At 33.3% G+C, this 16,552-nt stretch overlaps 1 protein-coding gene across 1 annotated transcript; it reads left to right on the top strand.

The window, feature by feature from the left end:
- Positions 1 to 6,613: 6,613 nt before the first annotated feature.
- LOC142643627 (putative histone H2B.1) lies at positions 6,614 to 7,285 on the top strand. The gene has a single exon (XM_075818322.1). It carries the CDS (start codon positions 6,686 to 6,688, stop codon positions 7,130 to 7,132), a length of 447 nt encoding a protein of 148 aa, XP_075674437.1. The 5' UTR covers positions 6,614 to 6,685; the 3' UTR covers positions 7,133 to 7,285.
- The last annotated feature ends 9,267 nt before the right edge of the window (positions 7,286 to 16,552 follow it).

Here is a 16,552-nt window from a genome sequence, read left to right as displayed (position 1 = left end):
GTCAACAACTACTTTATTATTTAAAATGACAAGACTTATATATATATATATATAGATATATAGTATTTTAGTGTTTTTCTTTAGATTTTTTTTTTTAAATTTTATTATGTGAATTTTTTTTATGAGATGGGAGTATATTTTTTAGTTAACTAACTACACAATTAAATTTTAAGAGAGAAATTTAAGGAACAGTACTTAAAAAGTGTATTTTAAATGACATGACAAATTATACCCTTTAAATTTGTAAATTTTAGTTCGGCTATGAAATTGAGAGTTTTCTTTTTCTTTGGTCTATCACTTTAAACATGGGTCATCAATAAAAAAAATTAAATGGTAGATTGTAGTTGGTATATGTGTTTGAGGTGAGGTGGTCGGTAACTTCAGTGTTGTGAATTTTGACAGTAATTTTATTGATTTCACACCATTTTTATTACTAACACTTTTGTCTACTATCTATCTGTAAATCTAACTTCACTTATGTTCTTAAAAACTAAACTCATCACTTCATTTGCAATTCTCAATAGCATTGTTTAGTTCTCTTAAAAATTAGAAATCATTTTTCCTAATTTTACTCTCCACAAATCAAAAATTGCTATATGTTTTTTTTTTTTCCTATTTTAAAAATTAATGAATCTGCTCAAAAAAATTAATGGACTTATAAGGAAAGAAATGAAAATATGTGGCAATTTGTGATTGACAGAGAATCAAGTAGAACACAGAGTGCGCTTTGTACATTTTTCCCATTCCCCCCTACAGGAAATCATTTGGAGGGTTTGAAAACACAAAAAATGTTTGGGGGTTCTTGACTTCTCCAAGAGCTGACAGCATAGGCTTTTGTTCCATAAAGAAAGGTCCATACAAGTTATCCAATTTTGTGCTTAGAGCACTAGCATCCAGGGATGCAAAAAATATATTTATATTTTGCATTCTCAAATACTACTTTATCTATTTTATTGACTCATTTCACAACTCACCCTGCATTTAAATTTTTATTTGGCAAAAATGCAAAATTGATCCTCTAACTTTCACTTTTTTTCATTTCAATCCTCTAACTTTCAATTTTTGTCAATTCAAGGCTTTGTTACAGCTCAATTAGTGCTGCCGTTAGAACCACTGAAACGACACCATTTTGCATGTGTTTTTTTTTTTTTTAATTCGGAATTAAAAGAAAATATGAAAAATATGAAAAAAAATAAAAAATAAAAACATTAATGGGAACCACAAAACCAAGAGGCTTCCCCATCATCAATGCAACCACAAAACCAAAAACGAAAAGACATCAAACCCACCAATGATCTCAGAAGACTCTCTTGCGACGTGCCCAGAAGCCCTACATTTCCGACGAAGATACAGCGATCAAACTCTGTAAACTCAACTCAAAACTTCCGAACTCCGTTGGCGTTGGTGGCGCACTTGATGGGTTTGGAAGCTATGCCAACAATGATAATGATGGTGTCGGAATCAGCTGCAGAGAAGAAAGGAAGTTACTCATGGCATTGGAGAAATGCAATGAAGACTTGAATGCGCTTAAGAAGACCATCGATACCGTACAATTTTCGAAGTGATTGAGCTCAACTGTTGAGATTAAAAGGTGTTGGGAGGAGCATAGTAGCGAGGTACGATGAGGAGAGCAGCTGGTGAACTCAGTCTCTCTCTCTATCAAACCGGCTCACTATTTCTCTCTCAAAGTTACACGAGTTAGGGATTTGGGTCATTTATTTTATTGACCCAATTTTTGGAGTGATTGAGCTCAACTGCTGAGATTAAAAGGTGTTGGGAGGAGCATAGTAGCGAGATACGGTGAGGAGAGCAGCTAATGAACTCAGTCTCTCTCTCTATCAAACCGGCTCACTCTTTCTCTCTCAAAGTTACACGAGTTAGGGATTTGGGTCCTTTATTTTATTGACCCATTTTACAACTCACCCTACATTTAAATTTTTATTTGGCAAAAATGCAAAATTGACCCTCTAACTTTCACATTTTTTTCATTTCAGTTCTCTAATTTTCAGTTTTGTCAATTCAGTCCTCTAACTTTCAATTTTTGTCAATTCAAGGCTCCGTTACAACTTAGTTAATGCTGCCGTTAGAACTACTTGAAACGACGCCATTTTGCATTTTTTTTTTAATTCAAAATTAAAAGAAAATAAGAAAAATCTGGAAAAAAAAAAAACATTAATGGGAACCACAAAACCAAGAGGCTTCCCCGTCATCAGTGCAACCACAAAACCAAAAACAAAAAGACATTAAACCCACCAATGATCTTAGAAGACTCTCTTGCGACGTGCCCAGAAGCCCTACACTTCCGACGGAGATACAGCGGTCAAACTCTTTAAACTCAACTCAAAACTTCCAAACTTCACCGCCGTTGATGGCACGCCTAATGGGTTTGGAAGCTATGCTGACAACGATGATGATGGTGCCGGAATCAGCTGCAGAGAAGAGAAGGAAGTTGCTCATGGCATTGGAGAAATGCAATGAAGACTTGAATGCGCTTAAGAAGATCATCGATACCGTACAATTTTCGGAGCGATTGGGCTCGACCGTTGAGATTAAAAGGTGTTGGGAGGAGCAGAGCGGCGAGGTACGGTGAGGAGAGCAGCTGGTGAACTCAGTCTCTCTCTCTCTCTCAAACCGGCTCACTTTTTCTCTCTCAAAGTTACACGAGTTAGGGATTTGGGTCCTTTATTTTGTTTTGATTCAAGGGAAAGGGAACGACGACGTCGTTCCCCTTAATGTTTTCTTTTCTTTTATTTTTTCTAAATTTTTCTTATTTTCTTTTAATTCTGAATAAAAAAAAACACACACACACACACACGCAAAATGGCATCATTTCAGTGGTTCTAACGGCAACACTAACTGAGCTATAACGGAGCCTTGAATTGACAAATATTGAAAGTTAGAGGACTGAATTGACAAAACTGAAAGTTAAATGATTGAAATGAAAAAATGTGAAAGTTAAGGGTCAATTTTGCATTTTTATTTTTACATACAACCCAATTAAATAATATAAACTACATAGTAAAATAATAAAAAGTATTATTCTCTTTCTTTTTCTTTCCACTCTCTTTTTCTCTTCACACACAATCACAAGATAAATTTTTTTTTTTCTTTACAACCTATGAACATCAAGGTTGCATATAGTGTGCGTTTGGGAAGCAATGAAAATTATAAATCATTTCACTATTCAACTTGTTTTTACTACTATTCATGGGTCCCACTGCAGTTTTTGGTACTATTCATAGGCTCCACTGTACTATTTCAACTAACTTTTACCTTTATTTAAAGTACTTTTAATTATAAGTTTTCAATTTCAGCAAAATAAGCGGTATCCAAACAAACCCATAAAATAGCAACTAAGAGGTGTCAATGCTAGTGCACTTAGTGTTCGTTTGGATACCACTTATTTTGTTGAAAACTAAAATCATATTACTGAAAACACTGTAACAAAATATTTTTTATTACTGCAAGTTACTAGTCATGCGTTTTTCTCAATTGACTGGTCCATGAACAGTGCCATGGACTAGCCAAAAAAAACGCAACCTATGTTAACGCAAATGTAGCCGCTGTCCCAAACGCACCTTTAGTCTTAAAAATAAAAATAAAAATAAAAAAGGGTCATTTGTGAGAGGTCTATTTGTTTGCTATAGACAATGACAATTTAACCACAATTGCGTGATAGGCAAGTCACTCACACTCACACTCACAACCGATCACATCAACATTATGTCAAAAGTTATAGTCGTAGCAAAATTGTTATAATAATCACAAATATTTTTGACACTACCCCTCTTCATTTAGTACGAACTTACTAACCTCATAGAGCATTCATAACCAACATAGTCTCTCCTTCCATTCATGCAAGTTACCCAAATTGATCACATCCATACGAGTTACCAAAATCAACAATATCTTAGGGATATGGTCTACATAGTAGAACAATAGATGTGGTCACCTAAGGCCCCAAGTAAAAAAAAAAATGCTCCCAAATTTTAACCAATAAGGTTATTTATAATCAATAAATAAAATAATATATTGTTTTCTATCAAATGAAAAGAAAAAAAACAAAAAAGAGAAAAAAAAAATGTTACATCCATAATATTTTTCACAACTAATGCTAAGTAGCAGGTTGTTACAACCTATTACTGATGGCAAAAAATAATTATAGTGGTTTTCAAAAAGAAAACAAGAAGCAACTTAGAATTCAGGGTTTGTTGTAAAAAATATTGTGAATGTTACACTTTTAAAAATAAAATAATAAGAAGAGTTGAGGTAGCAAACTTTTACAAGTTTTCTTCTTGGTCTACCATTAACACCACTCTTTTACTTACCACTATTAATCTGCCATGTCAACAAATGTGAAATGTTTTGTCAAATTTTTCGTGTCTATCAAATTTATAAAAAAAAAGATAAAATTTTATGTAGTTCATGTTAATTAGTAGTAATTTTGCATCTAAAATAAGATAATCAATTTCTGCTTTAGGCCCCTAAATGCATCAAGCCACCCCTGGATATGATCAATATTTAGACACTTTTATAATGCTTTCTTTTGCCAAGTATAGTCAAAGGTCGAATGATCGATATATGTGATGGGTTGTGAATTTTTAAATCCAACAAGGTCAAATTGAGTTATGATAATTATTTTTCATTATTAAATCAAGACACTAATAGTCCTTTTTTTTTTCCAATGTAAACAAGGATTATAGGTTGTTTATTTTTTTGGTGCTAGATTTTTATTAAATGGTAAACGATTTTTTCAATACAATTTTCCAATTAATTGGAATTCATTAAAATTTATATAATATTAGTGGCCAAGTGTTGTTATCACTTTTTATTGTCCAAACGTGCCTCTTGGATAATTTCAAAGTTCAAAGTTCTTAAGCTAATTTTGCTTGAGTATTAGTATTGGTGGAGGCAATTTACTAAAATGCTAAATTTACCATCAAAATATAGCAAAAGTGACTTGCATTAGTGGAGCCAAACCTTTTTTTTTTTTTTTGAGCTATAGTGCACAGCCAAAGATGCCTGTGCACACTAAATTTACCATCAAAATATAGCAAAAGTGGGTTGCATTAGTGAAGTCAAACCTATATTTTTTTTTGCTACTGAGCTATAGTACACAGCCAAATATGGTTGTGCACCATAGCTAAGTTTAGGGGTGTGCGCGAGTCAGATTGGGCAGGTAAAGAGCAATATTTTTAACCAACTCACTAATGACGGGTTGGGAAAATTCCAATCTGCTGCCGACCCATCAATCTATATATCCAACGAATCGGTTGAAAATCATAATGGTTTTCACTCAACAAGTTGAGTGGGTTGGGCGGGTTGACATATGCAATTAGCTAAATGAATATTACAATTTAATTAGATAACAATATGCTCCCTCAAATAAAAAAAAGGAAAGAAAAAAATTACAATTTTTATTAAAAATAATCACAAATACTACATTATTTTTAGTAGAATGATTGAAATTTTATTACACTAAAAATAAAAACATTTTAGAATCTTAAATTAGACATGTACATAGGGTAAGAATAATAATAAAATCTTAGAGAGAGCGGCTAGAGTTTATTAGGGAAGAGAAATGTGAAAATAAAAAGAAAGAGAAAGAGATGAGAGAAATAAAGTAGGTGTGTATGTGAGGTAGCATTTTGTAACATAACAAAGTTATATATATATATATATATATATATAAAAGTGGGCGTAGGGTTGTGCAAAAAAACCGTCTGATCCGGCAACCCGCCCAATCCGAACCAACCCAACCCAAACCAATCCATGCGAGTCTATTATTGAGATGTGAGTCTATTATAAAATACCTAATATCAGTGATTTTATTTTAGTATTTAACACAATAAAATAATATGAACAACGCAATATCTATTACAATAAACATCCACCACCACCACCACCAATACAATAAATTAATATATCTTTTAATAATTTTTTTTATCATCTTATCTAGAGATGTGCAATTTCATCAACCCGCCAATTCGAACCAACCCAAGTACCCAACCCAATCCAAGTGGCTCTATTAGTGAGAGGTGAGACTATTATAAAAGACTCAATATCAGTAATTTTATTTTAGCATTTAATACAATAAAATAATATAAACAGCACAATAAAATAATATATTTACTGTAATAAACAACCACTACCACCAATAAAATTTATTAAAAAATATATTATTTTATCATATAAATGGTAGTAACGGTTTATTGTAGTAGATATATTATATTATTATATTAAATGCTAAAATAAAACTATTGGATATTTTATAAAGTGAAATTGTAAAATAAATAAATTAACCTTTTTAATTTTCAAAGTGCTAAATTTTTGACACAATCGATATGTGCCCGCGCGACCCAAACAATTTGCGAAATTAAAATAATCATCTCAGTCGTCAATTCTCAAATCCTCCATCCAACGGTCATAAAATTATCCAAGTCATCGATCCACACCCCCAAACTCCGCATTGCGCCACATCCGTCAATTTCACAAACAATCTAACGGCGCAAAACACATTCCACGTCACGGATCCGCGTGAAGACCCTATTATCCAATAGGAATCCAACTCCCTTCTCTATATAAGCCTTTCACAACCACAGGAAAAATATAAATCTCACACCGCTTATTCAGTACTCAATTCAAAAGTCCTATCTACCTTTTCACTTTCCGAGAAAAATTCCCAATGGCTCCCAAAGCTGAGAAGAAGCCCGCCGAGAAGAAGCCGGCAGAGGAGAAGAAATCGACGGTGGCCGAGAAGGCTCCGGCGGAGAAGAAGCCGAAGGCAGGGAAGAAGCTGCCAAAGGAAGGCGGAGCTGGCGCCGGAGACAAGAAGAAGAAGCGCACGAAGAAGAGCGTGGAGACTTACAAGATCTACATCTTCAAGGTGTTGAAGCAAGTTCACCCAGACATCGGGATCTCCAGCAAAGCCATGGGGATCATGAACAGCTTCATCAACGATATCTTCGAGAAGCTCGCTCAGGAGGCCTCGCGATTGGCTCGCTACAACAAGAAGCCAACCATCACCTCTCGGGAGATCCAGACCGCGGTCCGTTTGGTCTTGCCTGGTGAGCTCGCTAAGCACGCCGTCTCTGAGGGGACCAAGGCCGTGACCAAGTTTACTAGCGCTTGAAACTGAAGGAATTTCAATATGTGACTAGGGTTAGGGTTAGGGTTTCGTAGTTGAATGAATTTTTTTTTTTCTTCTAATATGTGGTTTTTTTTTTGGATCTCTTAATCCAAACTATGTCTATGGTAAAAATGAAATTGGATAGCTTTTTCTTAATTGTTGTGTTCTTGGATTTTCCTCCTCTTCTTTTGGGTTAAAAACGTCGTAGTTTTATAAATTGGTTATTTCTTTCTTTTTATTTACATGTGAACTCGTAAATTGGGAAAAACGAAATCAATTAGTCAGAGATATAGATCACAACTTTGGGATTTTTGTCAATAACAAAATATGGCTAAGAGTGTAATATTTATTAGCTCTTTGCAATCTGTGAAATATTTGGCATTAACAGCATAGAGAATTAGGTATTGGGTTGTGCAATTTAGCCAATCAGAAATTCTTTTTTTTTTTTTTTAGCTAACTGTTAGATCTTAAAGAGAGTCACAGTTTAATAAAAACAGCTGGCTAATATGTCTTGTAAAGTCCATAGACTGGTAAATTATTGTGGGTCGAGTTTGAAACTCGACGTTGGCCCAAAGAAGACAGATGATAAGTGGACTTGAAATTCTTTAATACATGTCCAATGATAATTCAGATGTAGAGAAATATGTAGCGACATCCGGTGGTAAAACAATACATGATAATATGTGTCTAGCGGTATGTAAAAGCTGAAACAGAATAGTTTTGATAATTAATACGTATGAAAATCTAACAATTCAACATCAGCATGTTAAAGTTGAAGCAAATTAGTCTCGACAATGAATGCATATAAGAATCCAACAATACGAGGCCAATAATTAGTCAGAGCTAAACAATAACAAAACCATGATTCCAGCAACAAATAGAATAGTAAACCAATATCTAAGTGGGGAGGGAGAACATGTTCGGCTGTGCACAACAATGAGTTGGCCAAACTCCCCTGCTTTTCAACCTGCTTAGATCGTCTTAATGGTAAGTATTTTCCTTATTTGAGAAGGGCATTTAGTAAAGTGGAGTGAAAGAAGGAATGTGAGGTGCAAAAGAAGATTTTCAATGAGAGAGACTGAGAGAGTTCTATATGGGGAGTGGAAAAATCTTTCATAAGCCAAACATATGAGATCACTCTCTCATTGATAAGTGGCTTTCACAGTCCACACGTTTGAGGCCTACTTGTCAATGAGACCTACTTGTCAATGAGAGTGGTCTCATGTGCCTAGTACACGAGATATTAGCTAGTGAGAAGCATGGTTTAGTATTGTTGTAAAGTACACGCTAAAAAAAATAGAAGGCATTGCGAAAAATAAAATTAATGTGGTTTTGTTAACTTTAAAAGCCTACACAACACTAACTAAAATCACCATTAATAAGAGGAATTACAACCACACATCAACTCTCACAGAAAATTCTTAAACAAAAACTAATCCTAAACATGCTGAGGTGCTCTCACACTTACTAGACAAAGCTTAGTCTTTAACTCTCTCACGAGACAACTCTTTCTTATATGTAAACAACAAAGTTACGCCACTACTCTTTTTATATAGAATGGTCTACTTGTTTCTTTTCTTTTTAGTGTGAGACTAACTCTTTTAATATAATTAAAATATCCTTTATTTATTCTTCTAGTTAATGTGGGATTTCAAAGAAATTCTTTAGCCTTCTCCAATTATGGACCGAACTTAACAAATCTCTACCTCTAACTCAAGAGTTGTCTTAACTAGTGCCAGTTTGGGTACTCTCTTTGCAACCCATTATGGGTCGGGTGCTCCACCTCCACCTTGTTCTCAACAAATTATACTCTTAATTGAGTTCAAGTAATGCTTGAACTTCTCACTTGAACTTGACTTTGCAACTATATTAGTCACATTTCCACAGATCTTACTTTATTCCATCCATGATTATCTTTCCTTTGTGGTGTTCTATAGAAAGACTCCTCTTTGCATTTTTCTCCACTTGGCGCTCTGCCTATAATTGTCTCACCAATCAGTTGTACAAATTTTTAAAAATTGTCTCTCCTTTCATCTTCACCAAAGCACCTTTAGTGACTTTCATAATTCCTTATTTTGTAGAATATACATAATCCAATGAACCTAGCTGTGCTAATGAAATCAAATTTCTTCCAAACTCGGGTACATGTCTCACCTTATCCAAGGTCTTCATAGTTTCATCGAACATCTTAACTTTTATGATACCAATTCCCACATCTTTACATTCAACATTATTAGCCAACATAACAATACCTTCATCACAAGCCTTGTAGGTGTCAAACCAATTCTATTCAAACACATACAAAAGTAGCACACAAAATCCAAAACCCACAAATTTCCAATAGTTCCCCACAAAATCCATACCCTTACTAGCCATAAGAAGATCACCACAATCTTCATCATCACTGAATGCTACAACAACCATTACACCTAGGGACTTCTAACTATCACAAATCTTTTTTTTTTTTTTGAATGCTTTTAACTCAACTTTCAACTTTATGCATTGATACTATTAATGACCCTTTTCGCAACAACAGGGCTAGCTCAATGTATTAAGAGGCCAAGTGTGAAATTTTTTAGTGTGCTTTTTTAATACTAAATATCAATTAAATACTAGATTTTACTTTCTGTTTTATATATATTTTTCTATATTAAAACCTTCTTGTGTTTTTCAAATGTAAAATTGCTAATTAAGGTTTTTTTTGTACGTATTTAAGTTTTATTTACAGCTCTTTCGCAAGTTGTTAGGAAAATTTTGTCAATGATTATTAGTCACACTCATAAGATTTTTTTTTTGGTTAAAATAATTTATAATTTCAATTGAGCTGGATTAATATTAGGCCATTGGCTCAATATTTAAGAAGTCTTCTTGGAGGTGTGTGTGTATATATATATATTATTTTTAAAGAAAATTATCATTCCACAAAAACTCAATTTTCACAAGTGGCTTTTTTTTAATCGGGAATGCCGCATCAACTAAATCCACCATGGCATAAATCACATGGAACTCAACTAGGGATAGTTTGCAAAATAGTTTGAAAAGGAAATATTGCTACATAATTTTCAAATTATGGGTAAATACCCATTTTGGCCAAAAAGTAACATTAAGGGAGTTAATCATGTCTCTGTCACAGTTTTGAGATCATGTATTAGTTTGACAAGACTGTACGAAGGTCGAATGATCGAAATATGTGATGGGTTGTGAATTTCTGAATTAATCCAACAAAGCCAAATTAAAAATCTTCTGATTCAACCCATACACATCGCTAGCAATGATCTTTATTGCAAATCAACATGAGAGTGACAGTATTGTTGCGGATACAATATTGAATATTGCCAACCAAATGCAATCTCAGATTATTCAGATGTATCACTAGGATTTTTGTTACAATCTCTTACTATTTTAATCTAAACAAAATAGAAGGGTTAGACTGAAATTATAAGAATATGTATTACATACACTTTATTTACTTGGGATTAGAGTTCAATTGGTCCGAATCCAAATCCAATAAAAAGAAATATATCAATTCATCCCAAATTAAGCTAGTGCCACAACTCACTCATACGGAGAGTTGTGGTTGGTGGAAGGGTGATGATTGGAGACACTGTTCCAACCACAACTCACCATATTATTTTAGGTGAGTTGTGGCACTAACATTGCACATTCATCATTTCATTTTCTCTGAGGGAGAGAATAACGTAATTTTCCTTGAAAATACTCTTTTGTTTTATTATTATTTTTCCCTTTCACATTTGTTATTAAAGAAATATGGGAATGTTTATTTTATTCAACAAGTACCGAATGAAAGGCAAGAGTCAATTCATGTTTTCTGGTTCCCATCATCAACAACATCAGTAATCAATTTGCGTGCATGTACCAAGAGAGAGATCAATATGCAAGAAATTTGATAAGAGGACCACATGAAGGCCAGCCTGGTGAGAAAGAGTGGCAAATGGCAATAGTTGAGTGATAACTGGTGCATAACCCAGCTAGTCCCGAACAGGACTTGAATAATACACAAGTTATCACATTATTGTGCCTCTAGTCTTCATTTTCCTATCCTCACTGGTGGGATTCAAATACCCGGACACACCACAAGTTCAAATTGTTTCAATATCTTTGGATGAACTTTTTATAGAAAAGAGGAAAAACCAAAACAAAGGGAAGAAGGAAAATAGTAATAACATTGTATTGATTCTATTGAACCTAGACATTAAACCCATCACCGACTAATTACCATCCACGCCAAACATGGTTAGAGCAACAATGTAACTTCCATTGGAAAAGCTAGAAAAATGGAATACGAAAAAATCAAGACAGAAAGATATTATCAAGTAAATTGATATTGTTATTTCAATAAACACATCTGGTACAACATCCAATAAATTTAGAACAACACATACTACTATTATACAATGCACCAAAGGGCATCAGCTATACAACTTATATGTGCAAGAATGATTAGAAACAAGATAATTAATCACAGCAGAGCCCCTTTGTATCAAGAATACAATTATAAAGGATCCTATGAATTAAAATCCATGGACAATCAACAAGAACTCCTACACCACCTAGTACTAGTCCATACTCCATAGTAAGAAGTAGGAAAATAGAAAAAAATAATTAGGCTACAACAAATATAATTTAAAACTGATTTGGGAATCCATGGAAACACAAATGCACTACAACACATATTGGTACACAATGCACAAAGGGCATCAGATATACGAACTATCTTTGCAAGAATTACTATAAAAAAGAAAATTAATAATTATATAGCCCCTTTGTATCAAGAATACAATTATAAAGGAACCCACGAATTAAAATCTGTGGATAATTGTGGTAATTAGCTTGTAATTATGACATGAATCTCAAAATACAGTTAGTATAAGGCGTCAATAACAAAGTGTGTTTGTGCTATTGCATTACTAGTTTTAATCTAACAAGAAATAAGTATTATAGATTTACCGTAGTGTACACAAACACGTTTACTGGATTTAAAATTTTAATTAAGAAAGCAACATTAATCAATTTATTATATCAAGTAAATAATCACATTAAACAGGGAGCAAAAATAACGCAGGTGCATTTAAGCCAAACAGAGAATGCAATTAGTCCATTGTCCATTTTGTTCAACACGTTAGTTATTATAAGACTTGTCTATTATTTGTCTAAGCTATGTTTTGTTTAATGTTGTCATTGTTATTCTTAGTCCACTTACCACACCCTTCATTTTCAATAAAGTTTCATAAGAACATGGAATAGAGAATAGCTTTTTGGTAATACATAATCTTCAATAATGTCTAGTAGTAGGATTTGTAAGATCCATTATGTACATAATCAAACACAACGTATGCAATTGATGCAATTGAAAGCACTTTCTGTTTTGGAAACTTGTACAATTTTCAAATAATGTTTTTTTAAAAGGTTTAAGATATATTATAAACATGATCAACAATAGAGCAACAAACAATTATTAGAGTATTTTGCATGAACTTACAGCATCACGTTATCCAAGAGGAGAAAGGTGGTAATATCCAGGGGAAACTTTAGGATGGACAGAATGGAAGTACTCAACTTCTTGCACTCTTTGCACTCGCGAGAAATGTCAAGTATGACACATAATTATTCCTATCTGTCTTGGTAGAGTGCACCTCAATGAAAAGAGTGCAAAAGAAGCCAGAATTTCTGACCACCTAAATTGTGCAAACCTCCAGCATGATATAAAGTGAAAACTTCTTGTGTTTAGTGCAAGTTAAGATACTGATGTGTCCTTTACTGATATGTATCCATAACACATACTCATACTTTATTATATATATATATATATATTTAAAATTTATGAAACTCATTTTTATTTTATACTTATAATTATGTATATATAGTGCACATATGTATCGAATTTCTCCTAAACAATAGTATATGGCAAAGATAATGAGTAAGGTATAATACAAATATAATTGGGACTTGCACATGAATAGATTTTGTTTTAATAACTTGCCCTTATTTATGCTCTAACTCGTACCAAACCTTCATTACGAATATGAGGTAGGGATTTTCCAAAATCTACCTAAAGTTGGAATCTTGTTTTCTCAATCTTTAATTCTTTTACCATTTCATGTGTGTTTGGGACTATCTTATAATTTAGTTCTATTTTTTATTTTTTTAAACTTTTATGTACAATTTTTTAAGTTTTATATTACTTTTTTCACTTTTTTAAAGTACAAGTATATTTTACCTTATTTTCAGCAAAAATTATATAAGTTATTCCCAAATAGACACTAACTACCTGGAAGTCATTACCATGGCTTTGTGTTGAGGACTTCAATGAGATATTAGTATGGTAATGAACCTCGAGAAGGAGTGCATTGTGATTTATGCATAATATAAACCATGTTAATGATAGTTTCATGTGAAAATAATATTGTAGCATACCACCTTAGAGCATCAATAGTGGCCCAAGGTAAACGGTATATGTTGATAAATTTACAATTCAAAGCAAAAAATAAGCCAACATCAAGTGTTGTATATGTCTTGTATCCTAAAAAAAAGTAATTTGTGACGGTACTATAGCACAATTGTAAAAAGAAGTAATATTTTTTTTATTCAATCCTCTCTCCTCCCACTCTCTCTCACGTCTTAATATCTGTCTCTCTCTCCGTGCTGGCTTTTATTTATGTTTTGAAATATATTAGTTTAATGTGTACATATATTATTTTAATATGCTGTATTGTAAAATAAAAGTTGGGATGTTGGAAGTATTGTAAAATGGTATGGTATAATTGATAAAGTAGCTTTTTGAAATGGTAAAATAGAATAGGATAGCATTCACCATTGTGGATGCTCTTAGTAAGTTGTGAAAAATAAAAATTGTTCATCCCTATCATTGCTATATGAATCTTCCAACAGACTACTAGACCTCATATAGCGGATTCTCTCTCTTCCCTTGGGCAAAAACTGTCCCGGATCCTTAGTTGATGAGTGCAAACCTAGCACCAGAAGTCGCAAACTTGAACGCCCATTTCTGACTTACCTCATTGCTACCAAAATCATTGTTCTCGCCTTTTTTTTTTCCCTCTCAATATTACATTTCCTAGCTCTTGAACTACAATATCCGGGCACATCAATATCATTTATGTTAACACCTTAAACATAGAACAAGTGGCGCTTCATTGCAGCAAATTAAATTTATATCTTTAGCGGCAACTAATTTCGCAAATAACATGACTGTGCATTCAAGTTGTGACTAAATACCTTCTCAAAAAAATAAGTTGTGACTAAATAATGATTTTGATAGTCATAATTTTGGCCAGACCAAGTAGACTAGATAATGAAAAATTAAGCCAAGCTTAACAACGAATGAAAGTCATACCAAAACTATAATATAAACTACGTTGGAAGAGAGAAGTACCATATCTTGGTAATGAAGAGCAAAAGAAACAAGTCAGTTGGACAGTTAATTGAGGACAACATATTTCATTTTCCTGGACTGTGTTGTGCCTTCCTCTCCCCATGGATAACGGAGAAGAGTTTGGAACCTCGTCAAATTACCCTTTTTCATTTAATACTAATTTCTCTATCAACTTGGATTAAGAGCATCCACAGCAGTGGAGCTAAAAATTTAGCAATTTAGCTCCACCAAAAGTTACTTTATCTATTTTACCTACACACATGTTGCAGTAGTGGATCTATTTTAACTTTCAACACAATAAAATAATATAAACATCACAATAAAATAATATATCTACCACAATAAAATAATACATCTCACTACAATAAAAACACCACAATAAAAAGGTAATGTGAACACAAAATAAAAAATTAATTTTTTTTTAAATTATGAATAGTGCACATCTATCTATGGATGTCAGAAGAATGAAATTTAAAAAAATATAAATTTAAACTCCACCGTCTTCTTTTTGGTATTTTGGTGGAGCTAAAATAGCTATATAGCTATTTAGCTCCACTGCTGCAAGTGCTCTAATAGAAAATAAATGGGCTCATAAAGAGGCAAATCAAGCGACCCATGTTTTGACTGTTTGGTCTTTCAAAAATAAGTATTCAGGTTGTTTTGTTCTTGACTATGCCCCTTTTGTTTTTTTGTGATATATTAGCTCTTGAACAAGCTAAGATGTTGGTTTCTTAGCAGTTTGTTCTGGTTTTTGTGTTAATAAAATTGTTGATCATAATTCATAAATAAAAAAAAATTTTAAAAATTAAAAGTAAAAGACCTTTTAACTCGGCCCACAAAGTTTGAGCCCATAAATCATCGGTGAGTTTTGGTCCATCTGGACCATCTCGAGCCTGCAAATAATGAACATGACCAAAAAAAGTAGCGTGTATATAATTAGAATGGAACCCACAATCACAAAGCAATCGATACACGTCCCAGTTGCACGTGAGCCAGGAAAAGCACAAAACAGAGGTGACAGCTAAGTGGCTTCTCCTCACAGTCACAACTCACACAAGCGATCACTAGCCACTGAAATAGTGTAGGACCACATACCACATAAATAAAGATGCTTGTGCCAATCAAGCCCTCAAAGAAGTCAATGAGAATATGAATTCTTTACTTGTACTCTTGCAGATATAGAATATGAGGTTTGCCAAGGAAAAAAGTTAAACCAAAAGAACAGAAGCTGCAAAGGCCGCCTTTGCATATCTTTTTTTTTACTTCCTCCTATTAAATTTTATTCTTATGGTAGTTGAACAGTTAAACTATAACTTATTTTTAGGATTATGTTGCTTTAGGACCCACAGTTATGTTACATCTTTTTCGATGTCTATTTTAAGGTCCTTAATCTGCATCATCTTGGTGGTGTTTGGACAATTATCGGTGGTTCATACTTTATAAAGTTTAAAGGAATGAAAATGGACTGGTTAAAACTTAAAAGGGAGGTTGCATATACCATTTGATTTACTGGTTAACTTTTTCCTGTCTTGGGCAAACTCTATCTTAGGGGCAAAAATTTTATATTCATGGGGCTTATGCACCATCTAACCATCTCTCTTACTAACATATGGGTTCTACTCCATAAACTTTGCACAAGAGATACCCTTCCATCTTGGGAATATGTCAATATTCATACCCTTCTACGGGTTCTCTTATGCCAAGTACTATAGCATAGGAAAGTAACATCAACGAAGTTAATCATGTCTATGTCACGTTTCATGGTCATGTATAACTTTGACAAGATTGTAGGGGTCTAAACATGTAATGGGTTGTGAATTTCTAATTAGTCGAACAATTTCGATTTGGGCTTAAAAACCTTCCAATTTAACCCATGTACAACGCTAGCAATGATCTCTATTTGCAATCCAAACATGAGAGTGGCACTATCATTGTAGGTATAATATTGGATATTCGCCAACCAAATCTTTTTTTTTTTTTTGTTGGTGAAAGACGATTTCATTAAACAAAAA

The sequence above is a fragment of the Castanea sativa genome, chromosome 7, assembly GCF_040712315.1.
Source record: "Castanea sativa cultivar Marrone di Chiusa Pesio chromosome 7, ASM4071231v1".
Lineage (NCBI taxonomy): Eukaryota > Viridiplantae > Streptophyta > Magnoliopsida > Fagales > Fagaceae > Castanea > Castanea sativa.
Note: the sequence above shows the minus strand (reverse complement) of the source record. Positions and strands in the feature narration are given on the sequence as shown.

Excerpts from the sequence above, each read along its gene's own strand:
- LOC142643627 (XM_075818322.1), top strand. The coding sequence starts at position 6,686 with ATGGCTCCCAAAGCTGAGAAGAAGCCCGCCGAGAAGAAGCCGGCAGAG.